This window comes from Ursus maritimus, unplaced genomic scaffold (genome assembly GCF_017311325.1).
Source record: "Ursus maritimus isolate PB19 unplaced genomic scaffold, ASM1731132v1 scaffold_3, whole genome shotgun sequence".
Taxonomy (NCBI): Eukaryota; Metazoa; Chordata; class Mammalia; order Carnivora; family Ursidae; genus Ursus; species Ursus maritimus.
The window spans coordinates 65,182,713-65,197,735 of record NW_024425563.1 but is presented as its reverse complement, the minus strand read 5'-3'; the positions used below and the strand labels follow the sequence as shown (position 1 = coordinate 65,197,735).

Genomic DNA, 15,023 nt, shown 5'->3' with positions numbered 1-15,023 from the left:
GATATGTTCAAAGACATAATACAATAGAATTTTCCTAAAATGAAGACAGAGAATAATCTGCAAAACAAAAGCAGTTCATGACACTCCAAGAAAATTAGATGCAAGATTATCAACAAGATATATCCTAACTGAACTATTGAATATCAAGAATATAGAAAGAATCCCTCAGATTTTCAAGCAAAAAAAAGCAAAATACAAGCAAGGGGAAAAACTGCCCTACTTCAGAATTCTCCATAACACTGAATTCCCCAAGACGCTGGAGCACACTGTCCACCAAGTCCTGGGAAAATGAAATGTAATTTTAAAATAGTATAACTCATCAAGAGGTCATTCGAGTTTAGAAGCCCTGAGAGATATTCACTAGCATGAAAGAACTCAGGGGATGCAATATGTTTGATTTCTTCGTCAGGAAAAAAATGTGCTTGACAATGATATCCAGCCAAATAAGGTATGATTAAAAATAAACTCAAGAATGGCAACGCTAGGATAAAAGCCTGGTGGTGAACAATGAATTTATTTAAATATAGAACAAACAGTAGACAACTAATGAAAGTATTTAGTAAAACTAAATGTGAATGTTATAAACCTCAATAATGTTCAAATAATTGTATAACTACAAAAACTGGGAGGTAGGGGGAAGGGAAATGGGAGGAAGTTTAATACCCTCATCTTTCAAAATAGAGAATAAATAGATATTGTCTAAATATCTATTGTTTTAAATGTTCTATGCTAGCCTCTAATGTGTATTCCTAAAACTTGTTTTTTAACATTAATAGGTTCTTTTACAGAAAAAATATCTTGCAGTGAAGAAACATTTTTCACTTTTGTTTTTACTTCTACTAAAGTCAAACAAAATACAAATAAGTAACTTTTATTAAAAATACTTCTGAGGGTCTCATCCTATTTTTGTAACTTTTATTTATCTGTCTATTGCTCTATTCTTCTAAAAATATTGTATGCATAGAAAGATATTCACAGTGATGTTCTTTGAATGCTTAAGGTGGCAATTTCTGAGTTTAAAGTAATTTTTTAAAAATACATTATTGAACTTTACTGCATTTTTTATTTCTTATAAAGACTATGTCTTATTTTACAAAAACAACTAAGTACCTCTTTTTTTTTAAGATTTTATTTATTTGTCAGAGAGAGAGAGAGCACACAAGCAGAGGGAAAGCAGGCTTCCTGCTGAGCAAGGAGTTGGTGTGTTACTCGATCCCAGGACCCTGGGATCAAGACCAGAGCCAAAGGCAGATGCTTAACCAACCGAGCCACCCAGGTGTCCCACTCTTTTCCCTTTAAAAGCTGTGAGCAGTATATCAAAATGTTATCAAGTAGTTCATTCTGGGTTATAATAAAATGGATGACTGTAATTTTTTCTTTGTACTTTTCTGCAAGTCTTTAGTTTACAAACATAAATAAGGATTTATTAACTACTTTTTCACCATTCTACTTCTCATACATATGTATTTTATTAATATTTATATTTTCACAAATCTGATGTTCTGGGAAATAAAACAAATAAAGAGCATAAATATCCCAAATAAAACAAATGAAGAATATAAATATCCAAAACCCTGCAATGTTCAAGGAGAAAGTGTGTCAGTAAGTGCATGATCTTACTAGGAACACTAAGTTAGAAATTAACGAATGACATGGAAAAAGTGGGAAATGAATTTTTTGACCAATTTTTTATCCATTATTGTTTGCTACTCACTCCTCTGAAAGAGCCAACAAGGAAAAAGTTGTGAAATAGCTGTCTTTATTGTTACCCCATATAACACATTAGCAACCAAGAAACGAACAAAAATTAATCTTAAAATGCCGCACTTTAGGTATGGAGTTTTACAAGCTGGAAAGGGATATAAATTGGCTTATATTAAAATAACAACAATAGCAATAATAATAGAGGAATAAACTAGGAACCTAAAAAGCAATAGTGACTAGAAGGAAGAAAGTAGAGGGACAAGCAGTGAAGCTATATTCCTTGGATTGCATTATGTTTTGAATGTTTACATTTGGAACTCTGTATTTTACATAATGTTAAAGTTAAATTAAATATAAAAAGCAGTCCCTAAAACTCAAGAGCAAAATGAGCAAATGAACCATGTGTATAAAAGTTGGTAGGATAACCATACAGAGTAAAAAAATTTGAGTGACTTTAAAACACAGTAAGTTGACTGAACAGACCTAATGTTCTACATCCTAAATAAAAAAAACATTTGCAAATAAAATCTCTTAACCCGTTTCTAATAACCGTAGTGTTAATTATGTTGGCATTGTGTATTGAGATAAAGCAAATGAATAATCATGTTGTCACTGGGAACTGGGATTTTTTTGGCATGGAAGAAAAGGTACAAAATAGAAGGAAAGGTGCAAGGTGAAGACCATACTGTGTCCTGATTTGAATAGAAAGTGTCAGTATACATTCATTCACGATTTTACACACACCCACACACTCATACACATTTTCAGCTCTATTCATTGAAAAGGTCTTGAAACAATGGAGAACTCAGTGGCAATATGCACCCATAATGCCCAGATTATAATCTCTAATTATCATTTCTAATTCAAAAGAAACAAGATCTCCTTAAATGCAAATTACAGGTCTGAAACAGGAAATATACAACTTAAACCTGAAATATTCTGTCAGACCAAAAAACAAGACAGTCACTAAAGCCCATTTAAGGCATATCAAAAGTCTTGGGAACCAATTTGAAAGTCACCGGAGCAAGCTGAGCATCAATTAGAAGGCTTCCTTCTATCCTTCTCTAAAGGAGTAAAATACTTCAAATGTATTTCAATCCACGAGGTCATAATAATCCTAAATTTGGGGAAAGGAGGCCATATTTGAATGTGCTAACTTACTAAATCATTATTTTAAAAGTTAGTAAAGGGAAGTAATCAGGCATTTATCCCATCTTTCCTATATTGACTATGTCTTGGAGTAACTAGCTGTTGAGAAAAAAGTTTCTCTTTATATGGAAGACATAGTCTAGCTTATAAATAAAGAATAAATGATAAAATCAGAATAACACTATTTTGAAAGTACTAATGAATTAGTGGATCTAGAAAATGATCATCAATATCTGTTAACATCTCAAAGGCAGAAACAAGATACCATGCACTTCATAACAGCACATGGGCTTGTCAGAAAAACCAAACCTAATGGGATCAAGCTTCTAGGTACAACTAGCAATTAACAGGAAACAGGACAGAGGAACAAGGTAAAAGAAACCATCAGGAGGCAATCAGCAAACTCTAAAATGTAGTACACTTTACTGACCAGTTTTATCCACAAACTGCAAGGGGGCAGGGAGGAGAGAGAGGGAGAACTATAGAATAGGGAACATTTAAGAAATATATGAACCAGGGGTGCCTGGGTGGCTCAGTTGCTAAGCATTTGACTCTTGGTTTCGGCTCAGGTCATGATCTCAGGTTCTGAAATCCGGCCCCAGGCGGGGCTCTGCACTCAATGTAAAATCTGCTTCAGATTCTCTCTCCGTCTCTTGCCTGCTCACTCTTTCTCTCTCCCCACATCAAAAATAAATAAATAAATAAATAAATAAATAAATAAATAAAATCAATCTTAAAAAAAAAAAAAAGAAATATATGAACCAGTGAAGTGTATGGACTTCATTACAATTCTGATTTCAACTATTAAACTCTGTGGTGGAGGGGTTTATGAAACAATGAGGAATATTCGAACATTAACCAGATAATGTTGTAAGGACCCATTTTATGTTGTTTTTAGGTAGAATAATGGCATGGTTCTATTTTTATTTTTTAAAAATCCTTACCATTATATAGACGATTGAAATATTTACAGTTGAAATGATATCTGGGATTTGCTTCAAAGTAGTCTGAGTGGAGGGGAAATGGGAAAGTTTACAAATTGTTTCAAGTGAATGATTCCCTCTACTTTTGTATATAATTTTCCACATAAAAAGTTATAAAAAATAGAATGCCCCACCTTGTAAAGCTGGGCCTAAAGAAATGAAATAGAGACATAGGAATTTCAAAATTCAGGATTTAAGAAACAGCAGACATTAGAGGAAAAAATTACTGGTTTAAGTTACTTCCTTTATGCAGTATACTAAAAGCATCAGAATTAATTGAAAAATATAGTACTTACTTAGTAAAGAGAAGAAAATAACTGCATTCAAGATACGTCATCTAATTCATTTAGAGATTAAAGAAATGTGTCTGCAAGGTGAAACCATGGGCTCATGGAAAGCTCTGATTTCTTAACAGACGCTATTTGTCTAATAGTTTCATATTGTCAATGACCGTCCAACTAGCATCTTCACTACACTTATTTTCATTTACAGGAGAAATCTATGAATGATCTGTAGAGTCCTTTATGACACCCAGGAAGGATCCTGTACACTGTCTTGCCGGTTTCTTAGTTTTCAGCGAGAAAGGGTAGGAGAGAAGAGAAAACGTCCTCTTCCAACCCCTGCTCCTGGATGTGCGAAGGAAGAGGATTTTGCTAGCTTGCAACAAAAGATATCCTAGAATGGCACTGATACAAAAGTTCTATGTGTATTGCCACGTTTAAATTCTCCTACCTCCAAAATGTAAAATAAATCTGCTTCCATCGTCTGAAATGGTATGGGGCTGAAAATCCTTTTGTAACGCTGGAGAAACGCCAGTATTGTAGCTGGTTTGGGAGAAGGACGCTCTGCTCATAGAAGATACTGTATCTCGGAAACACTTAAGACACTCTGCAGATGAAAAAGAAGAGGGGAAAAAAGCCTTTCCCCCCCATTCGAAATGCTCTTCTTAGCATGATTTCCGACGACAATATCTTAATACCTTACGTTATTTGGCCATCCTTAAAAGTGCAACTTATCCTGACGTCTCAAGGGACGAAAAAGTTGCGGAAGTCCGAGGAATGAGTCACTTTGCTCAATTTTGATGAGTAATTTCAGGTGTCATGGAACCGCGTTCCGAAGGAGAGGGGAGGGGGCGTCGGATCTGCAGACGGAAGAAGAGACTGGACGCTCGGGATTGGATGGCGAGATCTTGATTTTCCTAAAATTGCGTCATTCCGAACCCAATTGGGTCCAGATGTTTTGGGCACCGACGGGTTACCGTCTCGGAAACTCTCAATCAGACGCAAGCGAAAGGAGAAGAGGCGGTTAATTAAATATTGAGCAGAAAGTCGCGTGGGGAGCGTGTCACGTGGTCCTCGAGGCTCGTCGAGCCTTGGATAAATAGCGCGCGGCACCGAGCGGGCAAAAGAGCGCGCCGCAACTGCTTCCTCCACCGCTGCGGCCACCTAGAGCGCGGAGCGCCCCGCGAGCGCTCAGAGCAGCCGGAGGAACCCTGCGGGCCTGCCTGCCGCAGTAAGTGCCGGCATCGCGCATCGCTCCGAGGTGGCCGCTGGCCGCTGGGGCGAGGGACAGTGGGAGGACGGCGGAGGGACAGCGGGGAGACGGGTATCCCAAGTGCCGACGTCCCTCTTTGTTTTCCACCTGCAGCGCCTCCCGCTTTTAAGGTGTGGATTGGTAGGTCGGGGGCTGAGGGAGTTGGGATACAGGGAGAAGGTGATGTGAGAAGCTTGGGGGCACGATTCTCTTTCCTAAAGGGTACAAGGTATGCTTTGGGCTTTTTATCCCTTAGGCCTTTTATCTTGGTTCAATCGGCCCCAACTTGCGTTGTGGGACCAAAAATTATGCTGCCCCAACTCTTGGATAGCTGTCCCCAATGTTTCTCTCCTCGGTCTCTTCTTCCCCATTCTTCCCAGAAATCCAACATGAAAATCCTCGTGGCTTTGGCCGTCTTTTTTCTCGTCTCCACTCAACTGCTCGCAGAAGAAATCGGAGCCAACGATGATCTGAATTATTGGTCCGACTGGTCCGACAGCGACCAGATCAAGGTGAGACCCGGCCCGCGCCGTTCTTTCAGGCCTCGAGAGCTGTCACTTCCCCTACGAGAGCATTCTAGTTAGCCTGGCAGGCACCGCGACCGCGACCAGAGGCGGTGGAGGAGCGCAGGGAGGGGTGTGCGGATGTAAAGGAACGCCATTCCCTGGGTCCCTGCACGAGATTTTGTGCCCATGATCCAAGTTCCCCCCCGGGGGCTGCACCGTCGGGTCTCGGGAACTCCCTGGAGGAATGATGCCCTCGCTGATGAGCCCTCACAAGGTTTCATCCGCGGTTAACGGGGATTTGGGGGACCCCAGTCTAGCTGCTAGGACCGGGCATTTGGAAACGCTGGGCAGGGGCAGAAAGGGGCGCGCCGGACGCTGGTGGAAGCGGGGGCAAAAGACAAGCTGCTGCGGGCTTCGAAGGGCGAGGTGGGTGGGAAGCTAACTTCCTGCCTTGACTTTTATTTTACCGACCCGAGGACGGAGCCGCAAGTTTTCCTTTACAAGGCTCGCAGGCTATTGGTGCAAGGAAACGCGCCTCGAGGGAACAGTAAAAGTGGCGCGGTGCAGGTCTCTAGTAAAGCATTGTCATTCCTCCACCACTCGGCGATACACACCTGTGTGCATTTAGGGCGGCCAGGCGTCTCCAAAGCCCGCGCCAAAATCAAGAGAAAGTCAGGTGGCAGGGCGGCAGAGGAGTGGGGCGGAGGGCGGGGGTCTCCAGGGCCCGCAGAGAGCGCGCGGGGCTGGGGGGACGCCGCGCCTCCAGCTAACCCGCGAGGGCGGGGCTCGGGGACACGAGTTCTGCCAGGAGGGGTGGAGGAAGAGAGTTCCCAGGCTGGGACCCTACTCAGCCCTCGCGGGTAAATTCGGCCTTCTTTCGCCTCCCTGCGGGGCCGGCTTTCCGGCCCTGGCGCCGCCACCGCCCGCCTCCGAGCTTTGCCCAGGGCTGGCGCGCACCACTGGAATGACACTGGTTTCCCGGCGCCGCGTGCTGGTTGCCTACACGCCCGTTTGTCTGTGCGTCTGTCCCCCAGGAGGAGCTGCCCGAGCCCTTTGAGCATCTTCTGCAGAGGATCGCCCGGAGACCCAAGCCTCAGCAATTCTTCGGATTAATGGGCAAACGGGATGCTGGTGAGATGGGCAGCCATCCCTCTGTCTCTCTGAGCAACCTGCCCTGTCTCCTCGCTCAGTGCTTTTCAGAGCACCCAGTCTCTCTTGCTCTTTGAGTAGAAATTTCCATCCTAAAATGGATATAACCACAGGGAACAACTCTGGCCCTCACCCCACTAACATAAGCACATGCCCGAGGAGGGAGGGCGATATCCGTTGCGTGTGCCCCACACAATTAGAGTGACCCCAATCAAGAACAGGAAGCAACCTTAGCTGAGCGCTCCCTTGACTGAAGATCCAAACTGACAAAGGGGAAGGCGCGGGGCCTCCAGGGGCTAGTACTCAGAACGGTCTAAGGGCCTGCGGAAACCGATTTTAGACCCTTGGGGTTAGATTAGATTTAGATTAGAGTTAGCTCCCTAATGTCTCCTGATAGAAATACTCAATTTCCTTGAATTTATCACACCATCAGTGGAACGTGTAAACAGTTAATGCCAATTCATCTTTTGTCAGATTCCTCAATTGAAAAACAAGTGGCCCTGTTAAAGGCTCTTTATGGTAAACATTTCTATAAATCTTTATTTTACTATTGTGAATGCACATGTAGGAAAAGTGAAGAAAGTCTTTTATGGGCTCAAATACAGATTCTTGATAATGCCTGTTTAGTAAAAGTAGAGATTTGTATCCCTCTCTCCTATCAAGTGGCGGTCCAGATTGGAGATTATTTCTTATAAGAAAACAGGTGGTGTGGCCTAACAGTTATTATGTTAGGCCTCAGGGGTCTTATAGTCCTGGGTTTGAATCTGTGGCCCATAGAAAGCACTTTAAATATTCCTTTTGGTTATTGCTATTTTGTTTTTATCATTAATAATTTGGTTAGCATTTATGGTTCTGCTATATTCCTCAAGATAGTACATGAATGGGAAATGTTACATGTGTTAAAAATCAACTTACTTTACAATTCTCTTCTGAAAATATAATGTAGCATCTTTAAAATAAATCTGTTGCCTTTGCTAACTTTCTCTTTCTTTCTTCCAGGACATGGCCAGATCTCTCATAAAAGTAAGTTTCAAATTATTTTGACATTTACCAATTGCAAATGTAAATTAGATTGAATTTCGTTTTATATCTTATTTTCTGTTATAACTTGACTTAATATTTTTAATTAAGACAGTATAAGAATGGAGGAAACTCATATTAATCACATCCAGAGCATGATTTTTTAGACCTAGATATTTACCAAAATGATGCATTATGTTAAAAATCCTTTAACTCCTTTAACTCCTGTTGCTGAATTCCTGACCCACAGAAACTGTGAGATAATATTTGTTGTTGTTTTAAGCTGCAAGAAAGAAATAAAGGAGAAAGAAAGAAAGAAAGAAAGAAAGAAAGAAAGAAAGAAAGAAAAAAGAGAAGAGAAAGAAAGCCAGAAGAAATCCTTTAACGCCTATAAATTGTTAGTTTTAGATAAGAATTTCAGTCCAGGGGTAAAAATCCACCACTCTCCCTTTTCACCCCTCACCCTCTCCGACCCCTCCCCCCACTTCCACTGGAAAAACAAAAACAAAACAAAAGTCAAGCATTTATAGGCATCTCTTAACATTTCAGTATGCCAGATCTCATGACCATATCATATATTAGGGTAATCCAGCAGCCAATTAAGAAGACTGAGTGAATGAGTAGAGAATCCATAGTAAAGGTAAAGATAGATAGAAATGCAGTTTTTTGATCCTATGATTGAATGGGGACCCTCAATCCATCAAAGTACAATGAAACATTTCTTAGGGCAGTAGAGATGCAGAGTTATGGCACTTGACCTTCATTAGATCCCAGTTTCCCAGTTAATGGAACTCGAATTAACAGGAAGTCCCACGGGTCCATCTCAATCATACGCATTTACCCCAGGGTCCACCCACAGCTCCACTTGGATTTTGGTTCACTGGCTGGCAGAGAAGGTCACATTAAAACAGCAGTCCTATTCTCAAATAACACCGTATAAAGCAAGAGACCTTTCCCCACTAGAGTTGAAATAGTAACCTTTCTCATAAGGCTTCACCTTTGAAAATAAATAAATCTTATTCATATTTACGTTCTAAAGATTTGACTTTCAAGGGAATTATATATAGCAAAATTCGATGTAATGAAAATAAATGCACTCTATTAATGTCAAAATTAACGCACTTTTCCAAAAGTATTTTTAAAAATCCCATAAAATAAAAATAGTGACCTTTTAGAAGTTTATAATCATCAGGTGCAGCCATCTGACTTAACTAAGGTTCAGTTCCTGAGAAATACAACATAGTAACAGGAGGACATACACTTGGATATTTCTGTCATACAAATGTGAAATTGACTCCCTAAAAACCAAAACTAGCTTAAATAGCAATAATATTTAAAATGTTGTATATAAACAGGTAAAATGTAATATACATAAAGTATACTTGCTAATATTTAGATATAGAATTAAGAAAAGTGCTTTCATTGTATTGTTTGTCATTTGTAAGAGTGATTAGAAATCTTTTCTTCAGACTCACCAAAACTTGAAATGGTTATATGTATTATATAGGCATATATTCAAAAACTTGCTTTTCTTCGGTACTAGTTGTAACAGTTTATTTCCTCAAAGACATACATATTAAAATACCCCTAAATGTATTTTTCCAGGGCATAAAACAGATTCCTTTGTTGGACTAATGGGCAAAAGAGCTTTAAATTCTGGTATGTATAAACCATGACTGAAAATAGTATCTTAAATCTATTATTTTCTTTCTAAGGCATAGTTTTCAAAGTACTAAAAAGGAATGATAAACTTAAAATGAGTACTTATGGTGGAAAAAAATCTAATTGCAATAAACAAATCCAAGAATGAAATTGTAGCTGATGAAGCTAATCTCACCCAGGATGCATCTTTCTTTCTCAAACCACCAGTAGTACTTGTTCCCTTGTATTTGTTACATAAGCCACACTGAACTTTACTGAACTAAGCAGGGAGGGGTACGTGGGTAATAAGACCAATTTTCACTTACTACCAAGGTCATTCGAAAGGCTTATATGACATTACGTCTGGCAGTCTCCCAGCACAAAAGTAAACAAATAAAGAAAACTAACAAATCCATTTATACTTTATGAAGTTATAAAAGCTCAAACTCGAAACAACCTGATGGATGTTTGAGAGCATGGGAATAACTCAGTCCATTCCAGTGCTTTCAGAAAGGAGAACGATCAAGTCATCTTGGGGGATTATAATCAGTTCTGGCTGTAAACCCTCACAGAGAAGGGGTGCCACAATCCTCATAACCCATCTTAATCCCTAGCAAGTCTTTCCCTTGACATAAAGCCTGCACATTGCCTTTCCTCTCTGTAGTTCCCATCTTCTGTGTAAAAATGCCACCTACCTATATCTGAAAACCCATTCATCATACTGTTTTCAAGGTTAAATAACCCTATATCATTTCTACAGACTGATTTTTTTTTTTTGTAAAACCTTTATATTTTGTAAAAGCCTTTATATTCAGGCCTTTATAGCAATTAGCTTAGGTTCCTTAGGAAAGGTATTCAAACTGTCTTTATTTTACCTTTAGTGAAAATAGAATTACAATATTAATAAAGTAATTAATTAGAAAGTAACCAGCTGCCTTATCCTTTTAGGATATTTCAAGTTTCTAGAAAATCTGTAACTAAGAAGTGCTGGCTTAATTATTTGGAAAATTCATGGAAAAAATGATGTATCCTACCATTGGTTCTCTAACTTCCAAATTTAGACACTATGTTTGTATTTCTTTTTCAGTAATTTGGGGGCTGCTCAAGTATAAATTTTATTTTTTTTCAAGTTTAAATTTTAAAGAAGTTACCAGTGTGCCTCATGAAAACCTTTAAATTATTTTATTAATATGTATTATCCTCCAGCTTTTGGAAATGGAATGTAAATATAAACCACGCCGGCTTTACTTATAGTAGAAGTGTACCCTAGCTCTTCTGTAACTATGGTCTTCTTGATAATAGTATTAGTCATCAACTTTTTATTTCTAGAACATGGCTAACTTTACAAATAATATAGATACTGTGAAATTTATACAGATTAAATGCTATTCAATGTGTGCAAAGTAATAATGTAATTATAGATAAAAAGAATCAATATAATGAATCAGGATCAATTTATCACTAAATCTTCACTCCTCCATTTTAAGAAAATATAAAAGAAATAAATGGGCAAAAATGTAATGTACCTTCAATCAGAGATCTTTTCCTATGATCAGTTGAGGCAAGGTTATGATTGTGTCCTACAGCCATCTGATTTTTAAGCTTTTGTGGTCACAGACCCCTTTGACAGTCTGGGAAATCTAGAAACCTGCTTTGTAGAGAAACCCTGATTAGCTTATAAACACAAAAATTTACATACTGCGGGTTTCTGAGGGTTCAAGGACCAGATACAAACTCTGCTTCTGGTGAAGAGGATATTCTGTTCCAGCTAACACGAATCCGTCTTTGGTTACTTTATATTAGCATTCGCCTCATTTCTCTGAGCAACAGAATCATGCTTGCCAGGAACTGAACTTGTGCTAGTCGTTCTCCTCCTAATCCAAACAAAGCAGGATGAGAAACGAACTGTTTCTGTCCTTGAGGACTGCCGGGTTCGGCTCAGGCTGTTCCACCCCGGAAGCGCATCCGTGATTGACGTAAAGCATTCAGCTTATCGTGAACCTAGTGTGGATGCTAACAGGGCGTCTGCTCAGTGGGCAAAAGGGGGAGTGATCGCCCTACAGCCCTCACCTACCTCCTCTCTCAACCCATCCTTCTCACTGAGAAAATTGTTTAGAGTGGCATCTATGATTCCTACATACCCTCCACAGTTCTTTCTACTGTTTTTGTTTAAATTCAGTATTTTATACAGGACATATGAATTTTAAAAAGCGGCATAGTTTCACTAAAATGTAAATCTAAGTATATAAATTAACTAAAATGATGAATAATATACTTAAGTATTCTGATCAAACCAGTCTGATCCTTACCCTTTTGTGGTTACAGACCTCTTTGAAATTGCATATAATTAATATAATATAATATAATATAATATAATATAATATAATATAATATAATATAATATAATATAATATAATATAATATAATATAATATAATATAATATAATATAATATAATATAATATAATATAATATAATATAATATAATATAATATAATATAATATAATATAATATAATATAATATAATATAATATAATATAATATAATATAATATAATATAATATAATATAATATAATATAATATAATATAATATAATATAATATAATATAATATAATATAATATAATATAATATAATATAATATAATATAATATAATATAATATAATATAATATAATATAATATAATATAATATAATATAATATAATATAATATAATATAATATAATATAATATAATATAATATAATATAATATAATATAATATAATATAATATAATATAATATAATATAATATAATATAATATAATATAATATAATATAATATAATATAATATAATATAATATAATATAATATAATATAATATAATATAATATAATATAATATAATATAATATAATATAATATAATATAATATAATATAATATAATATAATATAATATAATATAATATAATATAATATAATATATTGGCTTTTTTTAGTCCAGATAGGCAAAGCACTTAAGTTACTTGCTAGCTATATGTTAAGTACTTTTGGAGGCTGTGATTAATCTTTCACAGGCCATTAGGGTGCTGGGAGGTAAGTTAAACTGTTGTACGTGGATGGCACAATTGCCCTATCTACTGACAATGAAGTTGTTTTTAGTTCCAAGGACAATTCATCATTGGAAGGTATCCACAGGACAGGAAGAGACCCCAAAACCCTCAGTACTCATATAAGAGGAATCAGCAAACTCTTTCTGTAAAGAGCCAGATAACAAATATTTTGGGTTTTGTGAGCCGTGCAGTCTCTGTAGCAACTACTCCAATCCGTCATGTTAATGCTAAAGTAGCCACAGACAATACATAAATGAATGGGTATGGCCACGTTCCGATGAAATGTTATTTTCAAGAAAAGGTGGTGGGCTGGATTTGGCCCATGGCCTGTAGTCTGTTGACTCTGTCCTAGAATAAAAGTCTCACATGTTGCTTTCATCCTGCTACTATTCCTACTCCTATACTTCAGGCATTATCCTTTCTATAAATCACCGTGGGGGCGGGGGCGGTCTGCCACCGCTGGAGAAAGTGGGAATGAACGCTGCAGTAGATGTGGAACGATGATTTGGGGGCATCTGACAGATGGCCTGAGTAACCAAGGATTCTGTGGTTAGATCACTTCCAGTCAGGACAGAGACAGAGGCAAGATGGGAGGATGTGCAAAGAAAACCCTTAGAAATACTTCAATGGAGGGGGGAAAGTTATTAATGAGTTTTTAATAAATTACAATGTGTCTTGAAGCTTATTTAACGCTCTCAGTGAATCCTCTTTAAAAACCCTCTGCCTTCTCTTTGTTCTCAGTGGCTTATGAAAGGAGCGCGATGCAGAATTACGAACGAAGACGCAAATAAACCACCTCCTGTAAATTATTGAGCGTCATGTGTGTCAGTGGCCAATGAAAGGTAACATGAGACCTGCACCATGAGGAATAATTATTTATTTAATAATCATTGTTTTGAGTGGAAAACTCAAAAAAACTGTTTATTTTTCATATTGTGCCAATACGTGCTGTGAACGTGTGTTATAATTCTAATATGACTCCCTCAGACGTAGAAATCAGTGGTCATTTCTCAACAAAGCACAGTGTTCAATGAAACTGAAATATGTTCTTCAAAGAAAGAAATCATCTTCGTTTCTTGGAAGCAGTTCCATCAGCCACTGCTGAAGGAGAGGAAGCTCCCAGGCGGGCTTGCGCTTCCTGTTTTCATGGTGGAAATGTGCTAAGATTTGGTATCAAACTGTATCCCTGCAGCATGTGTCACGTGTTGTGACTTATATAGAGATGTTTTACAAGTTTTCACGTGATTCTACGATCTTCGTTTCATTGTATAATGTGTTGTGATAGTTAACATTTTAAATAAAAGAAAAAATATCTTGAGAATTGGGTTTTATTCTTTCATTAATATTTATGTCACACCAGCACACATTCTTTCAGTAGATAAAATATGTTTGAAGCTATTTTGGCTGCTCTATAGTGAAACATAAAGCTACTAAATTTCTCTTTCTTAAAGTAAATGACTACAGTGTAATCTCAGTTCCCCTCTCTCTCTCTCTCTCTCTCACACACACACACACACACACGCTTGGCGGGGGGCGGGGGTCAGTCATTTGGCATGAGATCATTCATGAGGAAAATAATTACATTTTGGAACCCAAAGAGTAGAGGATAAGTTCTGTTGATGCATGCCCATGATTCCCTTTTACAAATAGGATAATAATCTGTCTTAGAGATGCATTCCACTGGTTTTTTCCTTGTTGGATAAAACATCAGCACACAACCATTTAAGCCCTGCTTGGAGCCCAGGTATGAATGCACCAGTGTGTGAGTCACACTAGAATTAAGACACCCAACTCTCACAAAAGATGATGCAGAAAGATGGAGGCTGATTAATAATAGGGCATCACCTCCATAATGAAGACAAGAGCTCCTTTCTAGCCTTTCTAAGGAGACCTGTGAATTATTAACACCCATTACACTCCCCAGCTGAAGCCTGTGCATCAGGAATAAATATAGAACAATCAGGGGAAGCTCTTATGTATTTTTTTAAGGGGAAGGATTGATAAGTGTCCTTGGAACTGTTTTTGGATTACACAGAGGGTGTGGAATATTGACAAGTGGTACAAAGACAAGGACAAGCATTGTTTGCTGAGCTAAAACTCCATAACCTTAGCCTGGATTGGTGACTACTGTTGATCAATAGTTCAATCAATATTGTTTATCAATGGTTAAAACCATTGTGGGACAAAAGAGCTAAAGCATATTTTAACCTTTATATTTTTAAATAAAAATTTTCTTTTAAAAAAA

At 37.7% G+C, this 15,023-nt stretch overlaps 1 protein-coding gene across 4 annotated transcripts; it reads left to right on the top strand.

Annotated features, from left to right (window-relative positions):
* Positions 1-5,708: 5,708 nt before the first annotated feature.
* TAC1 (tachykinin precursor 1) lies at positions 5,709-13,624 on the top strand. 4 transcript variants are annotated; one of them, XM_008686275.1, is made up of 6 exons: positions 5,709-5,881; positions 6,910-7,006; positions 7,499-7,543; positions 8,024-8,047; positions 9,650-9,703; positions 13,520-13,624. In XM_008686275.1, exons 1-6 carry the CDS (start codon positions 5,759-5,761, stop codon positions 13,567-13,569), a joined length of 393 nt encoding a protein of 130 aa, XP_008684497.1. In that variant the 5' UTR covers positions 5,709-5,758; the 3' UTR covers positions 13,570-13,624. The 4 variants fall into 4 exon arrangements, with proteins under 4 accessions (XP_008684497.1, XP_008684498.1, XP_008684499.1 ...); XM_008686276.1 differs by lacking the exon at positions 7,499-7,543; XM_008686277.1 differs by lacking the exon at positions 9,650-9,703.
* Positions 13,625-15,023: the final 1,399 nt, after the last annotated feature.

Bases quoted from the DNA above. Each gene is read 5' to 3' on its own strand.
- TAC1 (XM_008686275.1), top strand. From the start codon at position 5,759: ATGAAAATCCTCGTGGCTTTGGCCGTCTTTTTTCTCGTCTCCACTCAA. The intron at 7,007-7,498 runs GTGAGATGGGCA...ATCTTTTGTCAG, and splicing joins AATGGGCAAACGGGATGCTG to ATTCCTCAATTGAAAAACAA. The intron at 7,544-8,023 runs GTAAACATTTCT...TCTTTCTTCCAG, and splicing joins CCTGTTAAAGGCTCTTTATG to GACATGGCCAGATCTCTCAT.